We start from the raw sequence: 15,946 nt of genomic DNA on the forward strand, positions 1-15,946 counted from the left end.
ATCTAAGTAACACTTTGCATCAGTTGATAGGAACGTGGCTCACAGAGGTCAGCTCAGCACATGGAACAAATCCCAGGATCGTTTTTACTTCCTCCTTTTCAGGCAAAACTCCAAGAGCAGGATATGTGAAAATGGAGTCAGGGATTCTAAAGCCTGCCAAGGCTGCAACCTGAAATCCATTACAATATTCTGCTGTATTAATGCATTACTATTATGAAGACACCACTGATTACAACCAGATCACAGCACAGACCAACATCTGTCCAGTTAGGGGTTAGATAACACAACAAATGAGTGTGGAATAGGAAAAGGAGCAGGAAAGACACTGCCAGGCTTAAGTTAGTTTTAACAATCCAGTATCTTCTCCCAGTGGTAACTGAGCTAATGCCATATAAAAATCATAAACCAGTTTAAAACTCTGTTATTCCTTTCATCTTTGTACTTGGAAAAGGAGTTTCCCTCTCAGTTAGCTTGGAAATGAAGAGACTGGTGAGGTTCAGCTATGTTCCAGCTGCATTCCACACACTAGTACAACTGACTATAAATGCAACAGGGAGTACTAAGTTTTTATTTCTAGATGTTGGTGTTGTTCCAATTAAAGCTATTCCTGGTAATACTGGAAATCTGCTCAAGGCACAAAGGTTAGATCTGGATCTGAACATCACTCTGCACTTAAGCAAGTGTGTTCAGATCCATCTCTAATCAGTAGGTTTGATCTTTGTCCCATTCCCAGCTGTCATTTAGTGAGGGTGTCATTTTCCTGGCACTGTCCCTATAACTGACTTAGTTATTTTCGGCTTCACAGGGAGCTGGGACAAGGAGGGAGCAATGGAATCTCTTCTGTAAGAGGTTACTACTTCCTTCTTAGCAGTGAGGGCTCAATTGCAGTTTTAGGGGTGCTGAATGCTCACAGGAGGAAACTCATTCTCATCATCCAGACAGACAGGTCCAGTTGCAAACTCGTGCTCTGGGATAACCTCTCCTCGTAGGGCACCACCATCCTCTGAGTAACCTGTGCAAGGAAAACCACAAAGTGTTATGGATAAATGGATGGAAGGAGGTTGGAAAGAAACAGCAGACACTGTGTTATCACCTCTTTAGCACAGATCTGCTTTCTCTGGCTTCTTGGCAGAGCTCTGGGGGACTAAGGAAGAGGAAGGTATCTCCATCAACACTATGGATTATGGATGGACTACACAGCTTGCTCCTGTGGCAGCAGCTTTCCTCCTCATACCACGAATGTGAGAACAAATTTCAGAGCAACACCTGTATCTGTATGTGGATCTTAGACTTGGGAACATAATGAGATAGTCACCCAGTCTTCTCCTGCAGCCATTTAGTGCTGGCTTTGTGGGTAAGGTGTGACAGCTTTGGAGAATCTGTAGCGCGATCTCACCACAAAAACAGTGAGCCCTGACTTCTACACCCACAGTCTCAACTCCTGGAAACCACCTGGCAGCAGCTGCTGTCTGATAAACTGTGGAGCTTGCATGTGGTTATTGCTCTGCCTTGGGCCCGTCTTGTGGCACAGCTCTGCACAAGGAGAAGCTCTAGGAGGTAGAGCAGCTGGTCTGTTTTTGTGGCAGAGGATGAACCAGGTGAGCTCCAAAGTCCTGCTGCCCCAGTTTGCCCTGCACAAGGGTTCAGGTTGAAACCTTGGAATCTAGGAGACCTTCCACTTTGCCCCAGGTGGCTCTATGGTTTCTGCCCAAGGAAGAGCACATGTGGTGCTTACCTGGCATGGTCGAAGTTGAAGGCACTGTACTTTGTCTGGCTACAGTTGCTGCATAAGATTGAGGTACTGGAGGCTGAAGGTCATTTTCTTTGTTCTCCTCCATCTTTCCTGAGCCGAGCAGACTAATTGTACAGGAGCAAGAGAGGGAAGAGGAGTTAGTTTAGATCCCAACTGTTCCTTCCCAGCTCTGGCTAAGACAAGCCCATGCATCCACATCTCCTTGAAGCACATCACCACATGCAGGCCCTGCTGCAGCCCCAGCAGCACTGTAGACAGGGGAGCATTGTGCTCCACAAGGAAAGCAGGGGGGAAGCAGGAGATAGGGAAAGCACCACTTCAGCTAGAGGACAATGCTGGCACAGGAACAGAAGGGAACAGAGTGACCACAAAAGCTTTAGGTTACAATGGCAAACAGTGCTTCTAATCACAGAGGGGGCTCCAAAGGGCTTCCAGCAGGAGCAGACTAGATGGGAAAAGCAGCCCTGGCTAGTTTAGGATGGAGTTTGAGCAGAGATATCGTATGACGTAACGTAACTCCTGACCCAAGGGCCCTTTTCAGTCCTCTGATGCTAAGAGGAACCCACATGCCAAGGCTGGGGGCTGTGGGCAGTGCATGCTGGACAGCTCAGCTTTGAAGTGCTTTTGTTTTGTGGTTTTTCAGAAGGCTGCTGGCATTTTCCTGGCTGCCAGCCACCTCCCAGCTCAGAGCACATGTTACACCACACCCCACCCCAAAGGCTTCACATCTGCAGCCAAGTAGCCCAGATGTGTGTGTGTGGGTTATGTGCTTAATGGGATTTGCATACAGACTGAGCAGTGGCAGGGAGGACTCTGCTGACAAAGAATCACAGAATCATTTAGGTTGGAAAAGACGTCTAAGGTCATTGAGTCCAACCTGTGATTGATCTCCACCTTGTCAACTAGACCAAGAGCACTAAATGCCACATCCATTCATTCCTTGAACACCTCCAGGGATGGTGACTCCACCACCTCCCTAGGCAGCCCCTTCTGATGCTTAATAACCATTTCTGCAAAGAAATTCCTCCTGCTCTGGCATGAAGCTTTTGTTGACAGAAGCTCCCAGTGTCACTCCACACCATTCTACCCCCAAAGTCAGCTCTCTAGCACCCAGTCATGCCTGGAGAAGGTGCTCTGCTCTCCTGCCACCACGGTGGTCAGTGCTCTACTGCCAGAGGCATCTCCTGTGGCACTGCCTGCCCATGTCTGCTGTTTAAGCTGGGACGACCCAGAGCTGCCATGGGATCTGAGATGTCTCTGGTTTCTTCTGAAAGAAGCCCCATGTCTCTGCCTGCTGCTGTGGTTCCCACCTATGTCTGTTTGATCAGGCAGCTCAAATCACAAAGTCAGTTCTAATGTTCCTAAAGCTCCACTTGTGCTGTCAGGTGAAATTTCTCTGTATGAGGTGTGTTACCTGTGATTCTTAATTAAGACACACTCCCCTCCATCTTGTGGGTCCAAGTTATAGATATAGAGATGTCCATCTGACGTAGTCACCAACAGCCGAGGCAGCTTCTGAATCCTGGGGAGAAAAGCATCATGAGTCCAGAAAAGCTCAGACACAGGCCCAGCAGCACCCACAGCGTGTGCTCTGCAGCCATGGGGACAAGCCAAGGGGCTGTGGTGGTGGTGTCTGGCAGAGATGTTGTGTCTGCTCACAGAGGACAAGCCAAGGGGCTGTGGTGATGGTGTTTGGCAGAGATGTTGTGTCTGCTCACAGGCTGGGCTGGCTCAGGGATGCAGCTCTCAGTACGTACGTGGAGAGGGCACAGATGTTCCTTTGTCCGGAGATGTTCAGGCGAACAGTGGCGAAGGCTCTGTCCTGGCTCATCATTCCTGATACCTGAGCAGGGAGGTAGTTGGTAGCAGCCTGGAACATCTTTCCCATGTAACCACTCCAGGTTGGAGGCTCTTCTGGCCGGCTGAGGGGGGTCACAAAGCAACATCGGTGTGGTTACCACAATCAGCGTGACAAAAACATCAGCAACAGACCAGAGGATCCTGATCTCACAGAGGTGAAGGGTTTCCTTCTGCACACATTGTGCACCAGCCTGGCTGACACAGGAAGGAGGCAGAACACAGTGGCAGCTAATGAACCCAGAGCAGGCCTGGAGAGGCTGACAGCAGGGATGCAGCGTGTGGCTTTTCCAAGGATTAAGTCCCTCAGGACACAAAGCCAAAGAGTTTGCAGCTGGTGTGGCTCATGGAGAGAATGTGGGGAGGACACAGAGGCCAGATGTGTAAAAGCAAACCTTTAAAGCAGAGACAACCCTGGGACAGGCAGGTTAAGCTAGGCTAATCCTCTCACCTGTCCGTGAGATGCTCCAGTTTGAAGATGTGCACGGTCTCCGTGTTGCTGGAAGCACAGAGGAACTGGGAATCCATGCTGAACACCAGGGAGCTGATGTTCACATACCTAGGGCCAAGCAAGGACAGGACTGGTCACTCCAGGGCAATTCATTCAAGAGGAACTGCTGGGTTTGGCTCCCAGAGGATGGGGAGGAAGGAGCCCCATCCATGGTGAGGAGCACCCTGCCCAGCTGCTGCAGAGCCTGTGGCTCACAGAGTAGCAGCTCCCTAACCCCTTTGCTCAGCAGGGCTCGGGTGAGCCTGGAGCTAGTGACAAACAGCCAGAGAGGTGGAAGTGTCCTTGCTCACAGAGCTGCCTGGGGAGTGAACATCTGTGCTGGCCTTGCTACAGCAGCTAAACCTTCTGGTACTGCAAAGGCCAGGGAGGGTATCCAAAGTGCTGAACAGTGGGATACATACAGCATCTCCTGCACTGCTTCAGCAGGGCCAGGGTGCCTGATAACTTTGGGGACTTCATTATCACAAGAAAGAAAGAATAAATGGAGTGAATTCACCTCTGTTCCTGCTCTGAAGGGACTCACTGAGCTGGCCCGAGGCAGCTGGGCACAGTGTGGCTGCTTGGCACAGTGACATTTCTAGCTGATACGTTCACTCTTGTTTTCCATCTTCCAAAGATGCCAAAGCCACCAGGATCTGACGTTGCCCTGTCCCTCTGTTTATGTTTGGGCTCCGAGAGCTCTCTGTGTACTCGTCACCGACAGAAGAATGAACTGACCTTTTCATCCCTCGTCGGAATTCATAGAGCTTTTGCCCCCCAGGAATGGAAAATACACGAATGACTGTGCCCTGCAAAAAATGCAAATGGAAATATCATGCAGGAGCAGGCCAAGGAGCATGAGCCCTTTCCTTGACACACCCAGGAAACTCAGGATGTGGAAAGGCTCCTCCTGTTTGCCAGTGGGCCTCAATCTGATCCCTATACATCGTCCTCTGACCACTCAAAGTCCTTCCAGTGACCCTTCTCTGTTGGCTATGTTTAAGAATGGGCAGCTCAGAGGTTCTGATGCACCAGCTCTGGCTGGGACCCCCTGCCAGCCCTGGGCAGAAGGAGGGTGTTCACAGCCACACTCACTTTTTCAGAAGCACTTGCCAACTTCGAGCCAGTGGAGTTGAAGGCGAGAGCAGCCAGAGGCCCATCATGGGCAGGAATGGTGCAGGCTGTTTTCTGTAGGGCAGAAGGTAATGTCAGTGCAAAGCGACACGTTGCTCCTTGGACTGTGTAAGAGCAGGGTGTTCCCTTCCTTGCACCTATCCAGGCCTGCTGATATGGATTCACGGGACTGTACTGTGCTGATGATATCCCTTAACATCCTCAGTGTTTTATCTCTGCCCTGAGCTCACTCCCCACCTCCTACGGCCACTGTGACTGCAGCAAGCTCACCACAGGGGCAGAGGTCCTCAGCTCTCTGCTTCCCCAGATTTCCAGGCTTGTGAGGACACCCTGGCACTGCTGAGTGAGGATCAGAGCTGTGCTCCCTGCACAGCAAATCCTGCTGCAGTGACACCACCCTGCTGCCTGCAGGGAGCCCAGGCCCTCGCTAGCACCTCTCACAGCAGCAGAGTGTTCTCCCCCTGTGCTCTGCTCCTCCCCTGCTGCAGATCCTCAGCTCCTGCTGCACGTACAGAGCCACAGCCTTATGTAATCCAAAGCCCTGGCATAAACAGCAGATAATCATGACCCTGCATCCAGCCAGGGAGATTTCCTGAGGGGACTTCAGACACTTTGCCCTCTCCATGACTTTGGGTCTGGCAGCCCTTATAGACCACGACATGGCAAAGTGGCTGCTCCAGGTCCTGTGCTGCGTGTGTGGAACAGCTCCAACCCTCCCTGAGCCATGCTTGTCACATCACTCCCATGGGATATGCTGCTGCTGCTCCTATAGGCAACTCTGTGCCAGCCTGGCAGCCACCCTCGGGCTGTGGGGCAGTGGGTCACATTCCCCTGCACCTCCCATACCAGGAGATGGATGTCCTGATCACAGAGGCTCTGCACAGCCTCCACACAAGAGGGATGGGGAATGTGCCTCCTGGGCAATTTCCTTGCAGTCCAGCTCAGTGGAGTGTATTTATTCATGCTTCCCCAGGGCCCCGTTGGCTTTGCTGTGGCTCTGTTTGTTTTCAGTCCCTGCCGGTATCCAAAGGCTGAGCCTCGCACTTACCAAAGTATTTCCGTCGTAAAGTGCGATCTCTCCGCTGCTCGCGCTGCCCGGATAAGCCAAGTAGGAGTTGGCGTGGTTGATCGAGAGAGCACACAGACCTGGCAGGGAGAGAGGGACACAAGTGAGGCCGTGTGCTGGGGGAGGATGGAATGCAGATCCACGGCCATGGACACGGTGGGGGGTTCAGGCTCTGTCTCATTTTGGGACAGTGTGCGGCACCGCGTGGGACGTGGAGCAATGCCTCGAACGTGGGGACATCTGCTGGTCCGGGACAGAACGGCTGGCTGTGTCCTCAGCCTCCCCAAACACACCAGGAGCTCAGCTCCTGCTTTGGGGTCTCTGCCCCTTAACCACCTCCCTGGAGAAGGCAGGAATAGGTGCCACATCTGGGCACCCCCAGATGTGCTTAGAGTGTAGGTGCTGGGTTGGAAGTTCAGAGGAGCAGCACAGTGTGAATGCACCCCCAGTATGGATGCAATCCCAGTATGTTTGCAGCCCCAGTATGGATGCACCCCCCAGTATGGAAGCACCTCCAGTGTGTCTGCAGCCCCAGTATAGATGCACTCCCAGTATGGATACAGCCGCAGAGTGGATGCACCCCCAGTATGTTTGCAGCCCCAGTATGGATGCAGTTCCAGTACAGATGCACTTCCCAGTATGGATGCACCTCCAGTATGGAAGCACCTCCAATGTGTTTGCACCCCCAGTATGGATGCAGACCCAGTACAGACGCACTGGATGCACTCCCAGTATGGATGCACCTCCAGTATGGAAGCACCTCCAATGTGTTTGCACCCCCAGTATGGATGCAGACCCAGTACAGACGCACCCCCAGTATGTTTCCAGCCCCAGTACAGATGCACCCCCAGTATGTTTGCAGTCCCAGTATGGATGCAGCCCCAGTATGCAGCCTGGCACAGCAAGGCAGGGGCTGCAGAGCTGGGCAGTGCCATTTCCTTTTGCTCTGAATGGAAAAGGGAAGTAAAGAAAGACAAAGCAAATGCCACAGCAGTCAGGGAGTTTCTGGCTGACAAGGCACTCGAATGTAGCTAAATTTTAAGCACAGGGGGAATTCTTCCCCCTAAGAGCCATCTGGGTTGGTGCCAACCCCAGCACAAAGGTTCCCAAACGTCCCTTTCAACGCCAGCAGGAACCACAGGACGAGACAGGGACGGATAGATACGTGTGTGGGGACATCCATCCGCCTGTCCCCTAGGTGACCTCGGAAAAGAGCATCTCTTCCTGCCTCTCATCACTGCTGCTGGCTGAGGAGCCATCCCTGGGAATCCTGTCACACACAGAACGTGCCTCGCTCGCTTCCTGCACCACATCCGCGCGCTCACAGCCCTCACTAAACCCAACTGGAGACTTCAGCATGACCTGTGCTTCCTGACCCCGGTGGGAGAGACACACCTAGTGCCACGTGTGGAGGAAACCACGGCCAGGGATGCTGCCCCAGTGCTGGACAGGACACCCACACGCCGCACGTATGCAACCTCCGTGTCAGGACACAGCTCTGGCCCTGGCCCAGCCGTGGGGAAGGATCAGCTGAAGTTTTAGGTCATTGTTTATAACTAAACAAAGAGCCCACGGCAGAGCCAGGAGCTGCAGCATCGGCCAGGGGGCCCCAAGGAACCACTCCCCATCGATCCAGAGGCATGAACGTGCCAGGGATAGCGCACTGGGGAGAGGCACAGAGAGCAAGGCAGCAGAGAAGTGCAAGCAGTTAAAAGGCAATTAAAGAGGGAGGAATAGCAGGAAGGCAGAGACAGTCCAGAGATGTTGCTCATGATGAGCATCCTGTCTTTTCCGGATGGTCTTTCCCTGACCCAGGCAGCACAGTGGGGATCAGCACAGCCCTTTCCCTCGGTGGAGGATCTAGGGAAGGCTGGAGCTAAACAAAGCGAGCTCTGAGCGGCTGGAGTGAGTCACCAGCTCCCTCTGCTCCACGCCTGGCTGGGAGAGGCTGGAGGGAAACCAGGCCAGGGGAAAACACAGCTGTGAGTGTACTGGGCTGACCTCAGGGACACACAAAGAACAAGGATCGCAGGGGCCATGGGCAGCCTTCGAAGATGCTCTCTGCTCTCAGCAGCCTCCAGTCATGCTGAGGGTTGGTGCTTGCAGTGGTGGGCTCAGGAGGGAGGAGGGAGGCTGGCACTGCTCAGGGTGGCACCTCTGGGAGTGCCACATCACAGGTGTGGCATCTAAACAGTATGGAAAAAAGCTGCCATGTCTGGAATGCCCAGCCTTGCCCCCAGGCCAGCAGGTCCAGGCACATCTGTGGCATGTGGGAGCCTCATGAGGCTGTTTCCAAAGCTGCAGTCATCCCTGAGATGTGCCCTCGTGGTACACACATCACCACAAGCACTGTGACCTCCTTGGAGCAAATCCTGCCCCTGATATGAACCACATGAAAAACAAGATGCTTGAGCACACATGAAAAACAACAGGTTTGGACACAGTGGGCACTTTGCTCTCCTGCATGGAGGAGGCTGGATCAGGAGTCAGGTGCTGGTCAGGAAGAGCCAGAGATCACACTGTGTCTGGGCAGTAGGTGTGCAGCAAATCCTGGTCCTCACTGTGGTGGTGTCACAGTGGTGGCACACACTTTAGGGGGATGATGCTTGCTGTGTAATCCTCCACCTCCCAGCACAGATCCACAGTCCACAAGGAGCAGTGAGACTGGACTGCCTCGACCTCCTGGACACACTGACCTTGGGGTCAGGCTGTAGACCAAGGCAGATGGCCCAGGGACAACGGGAGCACCGTGCTTGTCACTCAGCTCATTGCAATGACAGCTGCTGCAGTCAGAGGGCTTTAAAACACTAAGCCAGAATGAAGCCTGTGATCCACAGCAGCTCAGTCCTGCCCCAGCTGATTGCTGCTGCTCTTAAACCACGACCTGATCCTTCAGCACCACTATAGAGCAGCTCCAGGCCTGGGTATCCCTGTCCATCCTGCCGCTGCCAGACCTTCTCGGGAAGGTTTTAAACTTTAATTATATTTGCAGTGTTTAGCATGTTTAATCCACGTGGAGAGGACCATCTGTTGAGACCTGAAGTAGGTCAGGGGAGCTGCTGGAAAAGCATCCCTTGAAAGCACAGAATCCAGGCGTGAGCATCAGCAACTTCCCAATCAGCCACTCGTGACACGACAGTGCAGGCTGAGACCGAGCGGGATATCTCAGCAAGGCAGGGCAGCACTGCCGCAGGCACCAGGCCAAGCTTCCCTCTCCACAGCTAAAAATAGCCAGCATCAGGAAAGCCGAGCCGGATTCTCAGCACACAGAGGATCTGCTCTGCTGCCACCTGCCCTGCCCCTAGCGTTTGCACAATACAGGGAATCACATCAGGTGGCAGCTCAGGCTCTTGGGAACTCCCCGGCAGGGAATTAAGAGCTGTGCCTGGCTGTGTCGTGCCCTGGGTGAATCTTCACAGCACTAATCACTCTGGGAGCTGACCACAAGCCTGGGAGTGATCACAACACAGAGGATCTGCTCTGCTGCCACCTGCCCTGCCCCTAGCGTTTGCACAATACAGGGAATCACATCAGGTGGCAGCTCAGGCTCTTGGGAACTCCCCGGCAGGGAATTAAGAGCTGTGCCTGGCTGTGTCGTGCCCTGGGTGAATCTTCACAGCACTAATCACTCTGGGAGCTGACCACAAGCCTGGGAGTGATCACAGGAGTGTTCTACCTTAGCAAAGCAAGGCATAGCCATGGCCAAAGGAGAAGTTGCTTAACCACAGGTCTGCAGGGAGTGCTGACTCTCACCAGCAGTGTGGGGAACAGGGATCCTTTGGCCCAAGAGCAATGTTGCCATGGGACACTCTGAAGTGGTGAAGGAAGGGCAGGGAGAATTTCAAATCCTCCTATATGTGCAGGGAAACTAGCAGTTCTGCGCTGCCTTATGGGTTTGTGCTCGTGGAAGAGAACCACATGATGTTGTGAGCTGCACAGACATCATGTGAGGACAGGGAGGGACCAAACTTGGGAGGTGAAGTCAAACCCTGCTGCCCATCTTGGCTCTCCCTTGATGCATCTGCTCAGGACAGAGCCAGGTTTGCTCTAGACAGAGCAGGGTTTTGCTCAGGACAGAGGAGGGTTTTACTCAGGACAGAGGAGAGTTTCTGCTCTCCCAAGCCCAACTGACTGCCTCCATGCATTTCTGGCTCACCAGTGCTGAATTAGGATCCACAAGCCACAGCCTGGTTTAAATTCTAACACAAGTGTTGTGGCTGTACAAAACTCCCTTTCACACTGTTCTCCCATGCTTACCTGTTGTGTTTGGAGGTGTATCCAGAATAGTCTTCAAAAGCTTCATGTCCTTGATGTTATGGATGTAAATTGACTCTTCCAGGCAAACCACCAGCCTCTGCAAGGACACAAGGGACATGCACAGAACCTCACCAGCACGGGCACAGTGCCTCTGTCTGCTGCTCCCACAGTTCACAAACCCAAACCTTCACTGTCAAACTCAAGAGGAATTTCTCACACACTGAAATGTAACAGAAACAATCTCTTCTGCTTCTCCATCCCCTCTCACTGGACAACATTTGGGTTTGTATGACCCCTTTTGAGAGCTGCCTGCATCTGGGCTTGCTTTAGAAAGCAGATAAAACATCACGACTTCTTCTCTGCTCCTCTAAGAGCTGATCTTCCACATCCCCAGGGACAGGAAGACCCATGAGGGTTACTCCCCACCATGGACCTTGATTGCCATGTATCCTATCCCTACCCCAACTTTTCTTTGCAGGTCTTTACACCATCTTGGTTGAGGGGTTGGGTATTCCCAAGTTCATGTGCTTGTACCTCTTCTAGTGATCTCCTCAGGTCACCCACCCAGCCATGAGGAGCTGCCAAGCCACGGGGAGGAAAGGCCAAAAGGAAAATGGAAGCCTGATACTGTAACCTTAGCAGTGGGTCACCCTCTCCATGGCCACTCAGCTTTGTGCCTCGGCTTGGTCCAGATCTCTCCGTGTTACCACCGAGGCATTTTGCAAACAGGCCTATTTTGGGACGAGGCTTTGGGTCTGGCTGGAGGGTTGTGCTAAGTCCAGCAAGTTCACAGCTTCACCTTTGTTAGTGCCAAGTGTCCAGAAGCACTGAAGCCTCCCAATAAAAGCCTAAGGCCAGACTCCATCCATCCTGAAGTTGGAGCACCCAAATCCATGTCCAGGAAGCCTCCACCTCTTTAGAAATGAGGCCACTTATTTAGTATCTAAATGTGGAGCTTAGTCACTAACTTGAAACACCCACATTAGAAAAATCTTTGCTTTCCTCCACCATTACTCTCAGATCAAACTCTTTCAAAAAAAAGCATCTGGGGCTGTGTCAGAGCCATTCTGCATTTCCAGGAAGACTTTGCCTTTTCTACAGTAACAGCCATCAACTTGCTAGCAGAGTAATATTTATACAGCTGATTTCAGCAAAGCCACCATGTGCTTTCCCAGAATGGGCTGCTCTTGATGTCCAGGTGAAGGGAGGCTTCCAGATGATGGCAAAGCAGCAGCTGGAGCTGCACTCAGTGATGCTGGCACCCACAGGGACAGAATCCAGGAAAGTGATGGGTTTGGGAGTGAAGGAGGCCTGGACAAGCTCACCATGAGTTGGAGAGGGCTGGTTCTCTCCTCCTACCCTCCATGCAGCCCTTAGCCCATGCTAAGGGCAGTGGGATGGGTTTTATCCTCACTGTGCACACAGACAGAGCCTCAGAAAAGGTGCTGGTGTTGGGATTGCTACACAGGGTTATGGCACTGCTAATTGTACCAAGTGTTACTGCTCACCAGCTCTTCCTTTAGTTTGACATAGATCAAGTTAGATAACTGAGATAAGTTTTGAGGGCTGAAATGGGCCAGGGGTGGACACAGCCAGAGAAACACCTCAGACCTCTCCAAAGAGCTCAGCAGGGTTTCTGTGAGTGAAAACCCAGGGAAGTTCAGTTTATTTTTATACACACACATCTATCTGCAATTCAAAGGGAGTCCTTCTTTTGCCAGTTCCATTGGAAGTTTAAGTGAAAAAAATCAATTTAGGACAGATTTAATTGTAGCACAGGAACTTCTGGTCAAAGACAGCTTTACTGGAAGCTCAGCCCAGAGTCTTACTGCAGGTCTCACTGTTGCTAACTGAGGAGAGGCTGATTATATACAATTACCCAGACTGCTTATTTCTTCATTGTAAAATGTCCTCTGCTTCTTAGGGCATATACTTGGAAAATAATTATGGACAAAAGATGACTTAAAATCCTCCAAAAGGGCTCAGGGCTGCATGAGGCTGTGTCAGTCCAGAGAATAACACTCTAAAAGCCTTTTTCTAAGTGGCCTGGATGGCTTTTATACCTTTAAAAATAAAACCAGGCTGTTAACAGTACTGGGACACAGCCTTTTGCCTCATCCATGGAGTTCAAGTTACTCCTGGGTCTTGTTACCAACTTTGAAAGTCTCATTCGCAACCAAGATGGCAGAGTTGGGCCTGAAGTCAGGATGTGGAGTCCAAGGGAGGGAGGAAGATGAAAAGGTGTTTTCTTGGCAGAGCTGTGTGCTGAACAGGCAAGCAGGCAGATGACAAAAAGCCTTTGTGTAAGTGCTACAAAAACAAGGACTTGGCTTTGTTTTACTGAGGGAAAACAGTTGTGGCGGATGATATCCACAGTCCTCCTGCTCCTGGCAGAGGCCTCTCAAGTGGAACTGGTAGGAGAGGACAGGCAACCACCCCTCCAGCCCCACTTCATGGACCTGCTCAGGCTGCCACTGCTCCCAGCTGGAAAGGCAAGAGCAGCAAAGAGGCAGAGTGGGATAACCCTGGCTCACCCCTTTCCCAGCCTCACCTGCCGATTCAGCCGGATGGACAGGATGTTACTGGAATAGCTGTAGTTGCAGATCTCTGTCCCTTTCTTGAAGTGGTAGACATTCATTTGCTGTGGCTTGGCATGACTGACCACAACCACAAGGCTGCTGGAGAACAGACGCTCCACGATGTAAACATCTGGGATTTCATCTGGGCACACAAGGGAAGGAAGGCAGAACCTTTAGCTTGGCTCGTGGTTGGTTTGATTGCAGCAACAAGACTCAAGAGGGAATTGGGTTGGAAGGCTCAGTGCTAAGGTGTTCAACGTCTGCTTTTGTGAACAATTTCTCATACCTGGCACAAAACACTTAGGTCAGAGCAGGAAGGGGTTAATGGACCTTCCCCTGAAGGCAGGAATTCAGTCAGTTCCCTTTAACAGTGGCTGTGCCTCTCCTGGGCAGGGCCCTCCAGCTGAAGCTAATCCTTGGGAAGGGGATATCAAAAGGAGGAGCTCAGCTAGCTTGGTCAGGGACTTTCCTGAGGTAAGGATTGAGCTGTGTGGCTTCCTGTTTATTCTTCATGCTGTCTGGTTTCTCTTGGCCTCCTCAGGGAAGCAAACAGTAGTTTGATGTGTCATGCAGAGACTGTGTTTGGGATGGCTCCTGTTGCACTGAGAAGGCACCACTGCCATGGTCCTGGTGGGTCAGCACCTAAAGCATCAGGGGCTATGATTTCTGCCCTGAATGATGCTCAGTTTGGGCTGGGCTGTGTCAGAGGTACAAGGGCTGTCCCACAGCTTGTGCCTCAGCCCATCACCCTGAGTGTGACACCAGCAGGAACCTGTCTCACTTTGGCCTGACTCTGGGGACAATCCAAACTCCTAAACACCTTTTTAACACCAATCTATTGCTTGCTGCTGTACAGCAGCTTAGTTACCATGTGAGACAGAGAGGAAAGGAGCCTGGACCCTGCTCCAGATGATTGCAGCTATGTCTGGTTGCTGTGGCTCCTCCTAAAGCCAGTGGAGAGATATGAGCATATCCCAGCTGGGAAGTGTTATCTTTAGTGCATCTCAGCTGCAACACTTCTGGCCTGAACCAGCCTGGAGTCCATGCTCCATGAGGCCTGACTTGTTTGGGGCTGTTAAGTGCTCTGCATGCTGCTCTGAGCACAGCTAGTAGCTGCAGGCCTGCTGTGAATGACCTTCTTACATGGGAAACCTGTTAAAAACATCTTGCTTGTAAATACCACACTGGATTAAAAGCCTGTGAGGTATCCAGCAGCTGTGCTGGGAGCCTGCAGTCTCCTCTGCATGGATCTGAAACAGGCTAGTGGGAAACTACCTCTGAATGCTGGTTTGCAGGACAAACTGCTGCTGTCAGGCTGGCAGCAGTGGAAAAGAAGCTGTACTCTAGCAAAGTTGAAGGACTCCCACAAGTTTAAAGCACTGGTGGACAATATTCCTCCACAGGGAAGCAGGAGACTTACTGCTTTCGTGGACCTGATCCAGGTGCTCCACAGAACTTAAAGAAAAAAGTCTGTATCCAGTTGAGGTTCCAATTGCCAGGGAGCTGCAAAGAAAAAGCAAAAACTTTAAGGCCTCCAGGTGATAGCAAGAGTCCCTGTGGACAGGCTGTGCTGGTTTGGACTGGAATACAGTCCTTATTTCCATATCACCTTGGACAGGGCTGTGTTTTGGATTGTGCTGAACACAGTGTTGATAACACAGGGATGTTTTTGTTATTGCTGAGCTGCGCTTGCAGAGTCAAGGCCTTTGCTGCTCCTCACCCCACTAGTGAGGAGACTGGGAGGGGACACAGCCAGGACAGCTGACCCCAATGGACCCCAGGGATATCCCAGAGCTTATGGCATCAGGCTCAGTGTATAAATGTTGGGGAGAAGGAAGGAAGAGAGGGATGTTTGGAGAAATGGTGTTTGTCTTTCCAAGTCACTATTAGGTGTGATGCAGCCCTGGCTTTCCCAGGGATGGCTCAGCACCTGCCTGCCATGGGAATTGGGGAATGAATTCCTTGTTTTGCTTTGCTCTTGTGTGACTTTCGATTTAATTATTCAACTGTCTTTATCTCAGCCCAGGAATTTTCTCAGTTTTACCCTTCTGGGTCTCTCCCCATCCCACCATGGGTGAGTGACTGGGTGTGTGGAGCTGCTGGCCACGATTAAACCCTGACATAGGGAAATTAGTAGTTCCTGGCACAGTGGTCTGTGAAGACACCATTTCAGTTCCCACACTGAACTTAACTCATATAAGTAACAAATTCAAGAACTCAGCTTTCCACCTGAGCTCATCGAAGCCTACAGAAGGCAAATATCCCTGTGAGACAGCAAACTCTCATCCATTCCTATTGTCCTGTGGCTGCTGGAGGAGAAAACAGATATATATATATCCACCTGGGAGGCCTCATTCAGAACTTTGGGAGACAAAGGGGCTGTTTCTTAAGCCAAGGGCTGATCCACCTCTATTGACACAGTGACTTGTCAGGGCTGTGGGAGCTTTGCTTTTCCTCTTAAGGGTAGTGGGCAGAGTGTTGTCAAGTGCTGTCTCTGCTCTGTTCCACATGTAGTAAGCAGCAACACCTATCTGTTAACACAGCAGCCAGCCCAGAACACTAACAGGCTGGTGGCAGCAGCACACTGCCAACCCTCAAAGCACCTTTTGTTTGGGCACAGCTCATGCAAATCAGTGCTGCGACGGAAATGGCATTTCCAGGTGTGAGGTTGATATCTCTGATCCTTATCTTGCTCCCCGCGACTTGGGCTGGCTCTGGGCTATGAGTGCCACATCCGTGTGTGGCTTGGGAGGTTTGTTGTCCCTCTTGGAGATGGTTCTTCAGTTGCAGCGGGAAAACCACAGGTTAGT

The 15,946-nt window shown here is 51.7% G+C and overlaps 1 protein-coding gene across 1 annotated transcript in view; it reads right to left on the minus strand.

Moving 5' to 3' along the window:
• Window positions 1-14,740, minus strand: part of WIPI1 (WD repeat domain, phosphoinositide interacting 1) — an 18,450-nt gene extending 3,710 nt beyond the window's left edge. Inside the window, exons 1-11 of the mRNA XM_009069804.1 lie at window positions 14,557-14,740; window positions 13,109-13,278; window positions 10,558-10,654; window positions 6,283-6,380; window positions 5,196-5,288; window positions 4,839-4,909; window positions 4,062-4,169; window positions 3,511-3,675; window positions 3,168-3,275; window positions 1,736-1,857; window positions 912-1,012 (exon numbers count right to left, since the gene is read on the minus strand). Coding sequence (XP_009068052.1) covers window positions 912-1,012; window positions 1,736-1,857; window positions 3,168-3,275; window positions 3,511-3,675; window positions 4,062-4,169; window positions 4,839-4,909; window positions 5,196-5,288; window positions 6,283-6,380; window positions 10,558-10,654; window positions 13,109-13,278; window positions 14,557-14,740 — 1,317 coding nt within the window. The remainder of the gene's footprint in view (window positions 1-911; window positions 1,013-1,735; window positions 1,858-3,167; window positions 3,276-3,510; window positions 3,676-4,061; window positions 4,170-4,838; window positions 4,910-5,195; window positions 5,289-6,282; window positions 6,381-10,557; window positions 10,655-13,108; window positions 13,279-14,556) is intronic.
• Between the last annotated feature and the right edge of the window lie 1,206 nt (window positions 14,741-15,946).

The sequence above is a fragment of the Acanthisitta chloris genome, unplaced genomic scaffold (genome assembly GCF_000695815.1).
Source record: "Acanthisitta chloris isolate BGI_N310 unplaced genomic scaffold, ASM69581v1 scaffold31752, whole genome shotgun sequence".
In the NCBI taxonomy this organism is placed as follows: domain Eukaryota; kingdom Metazoa; phylum Chordata; class Aves; order Passeriformes; family Acanthisittidae; genus Acanthisitta; species Acanthisitta chloris.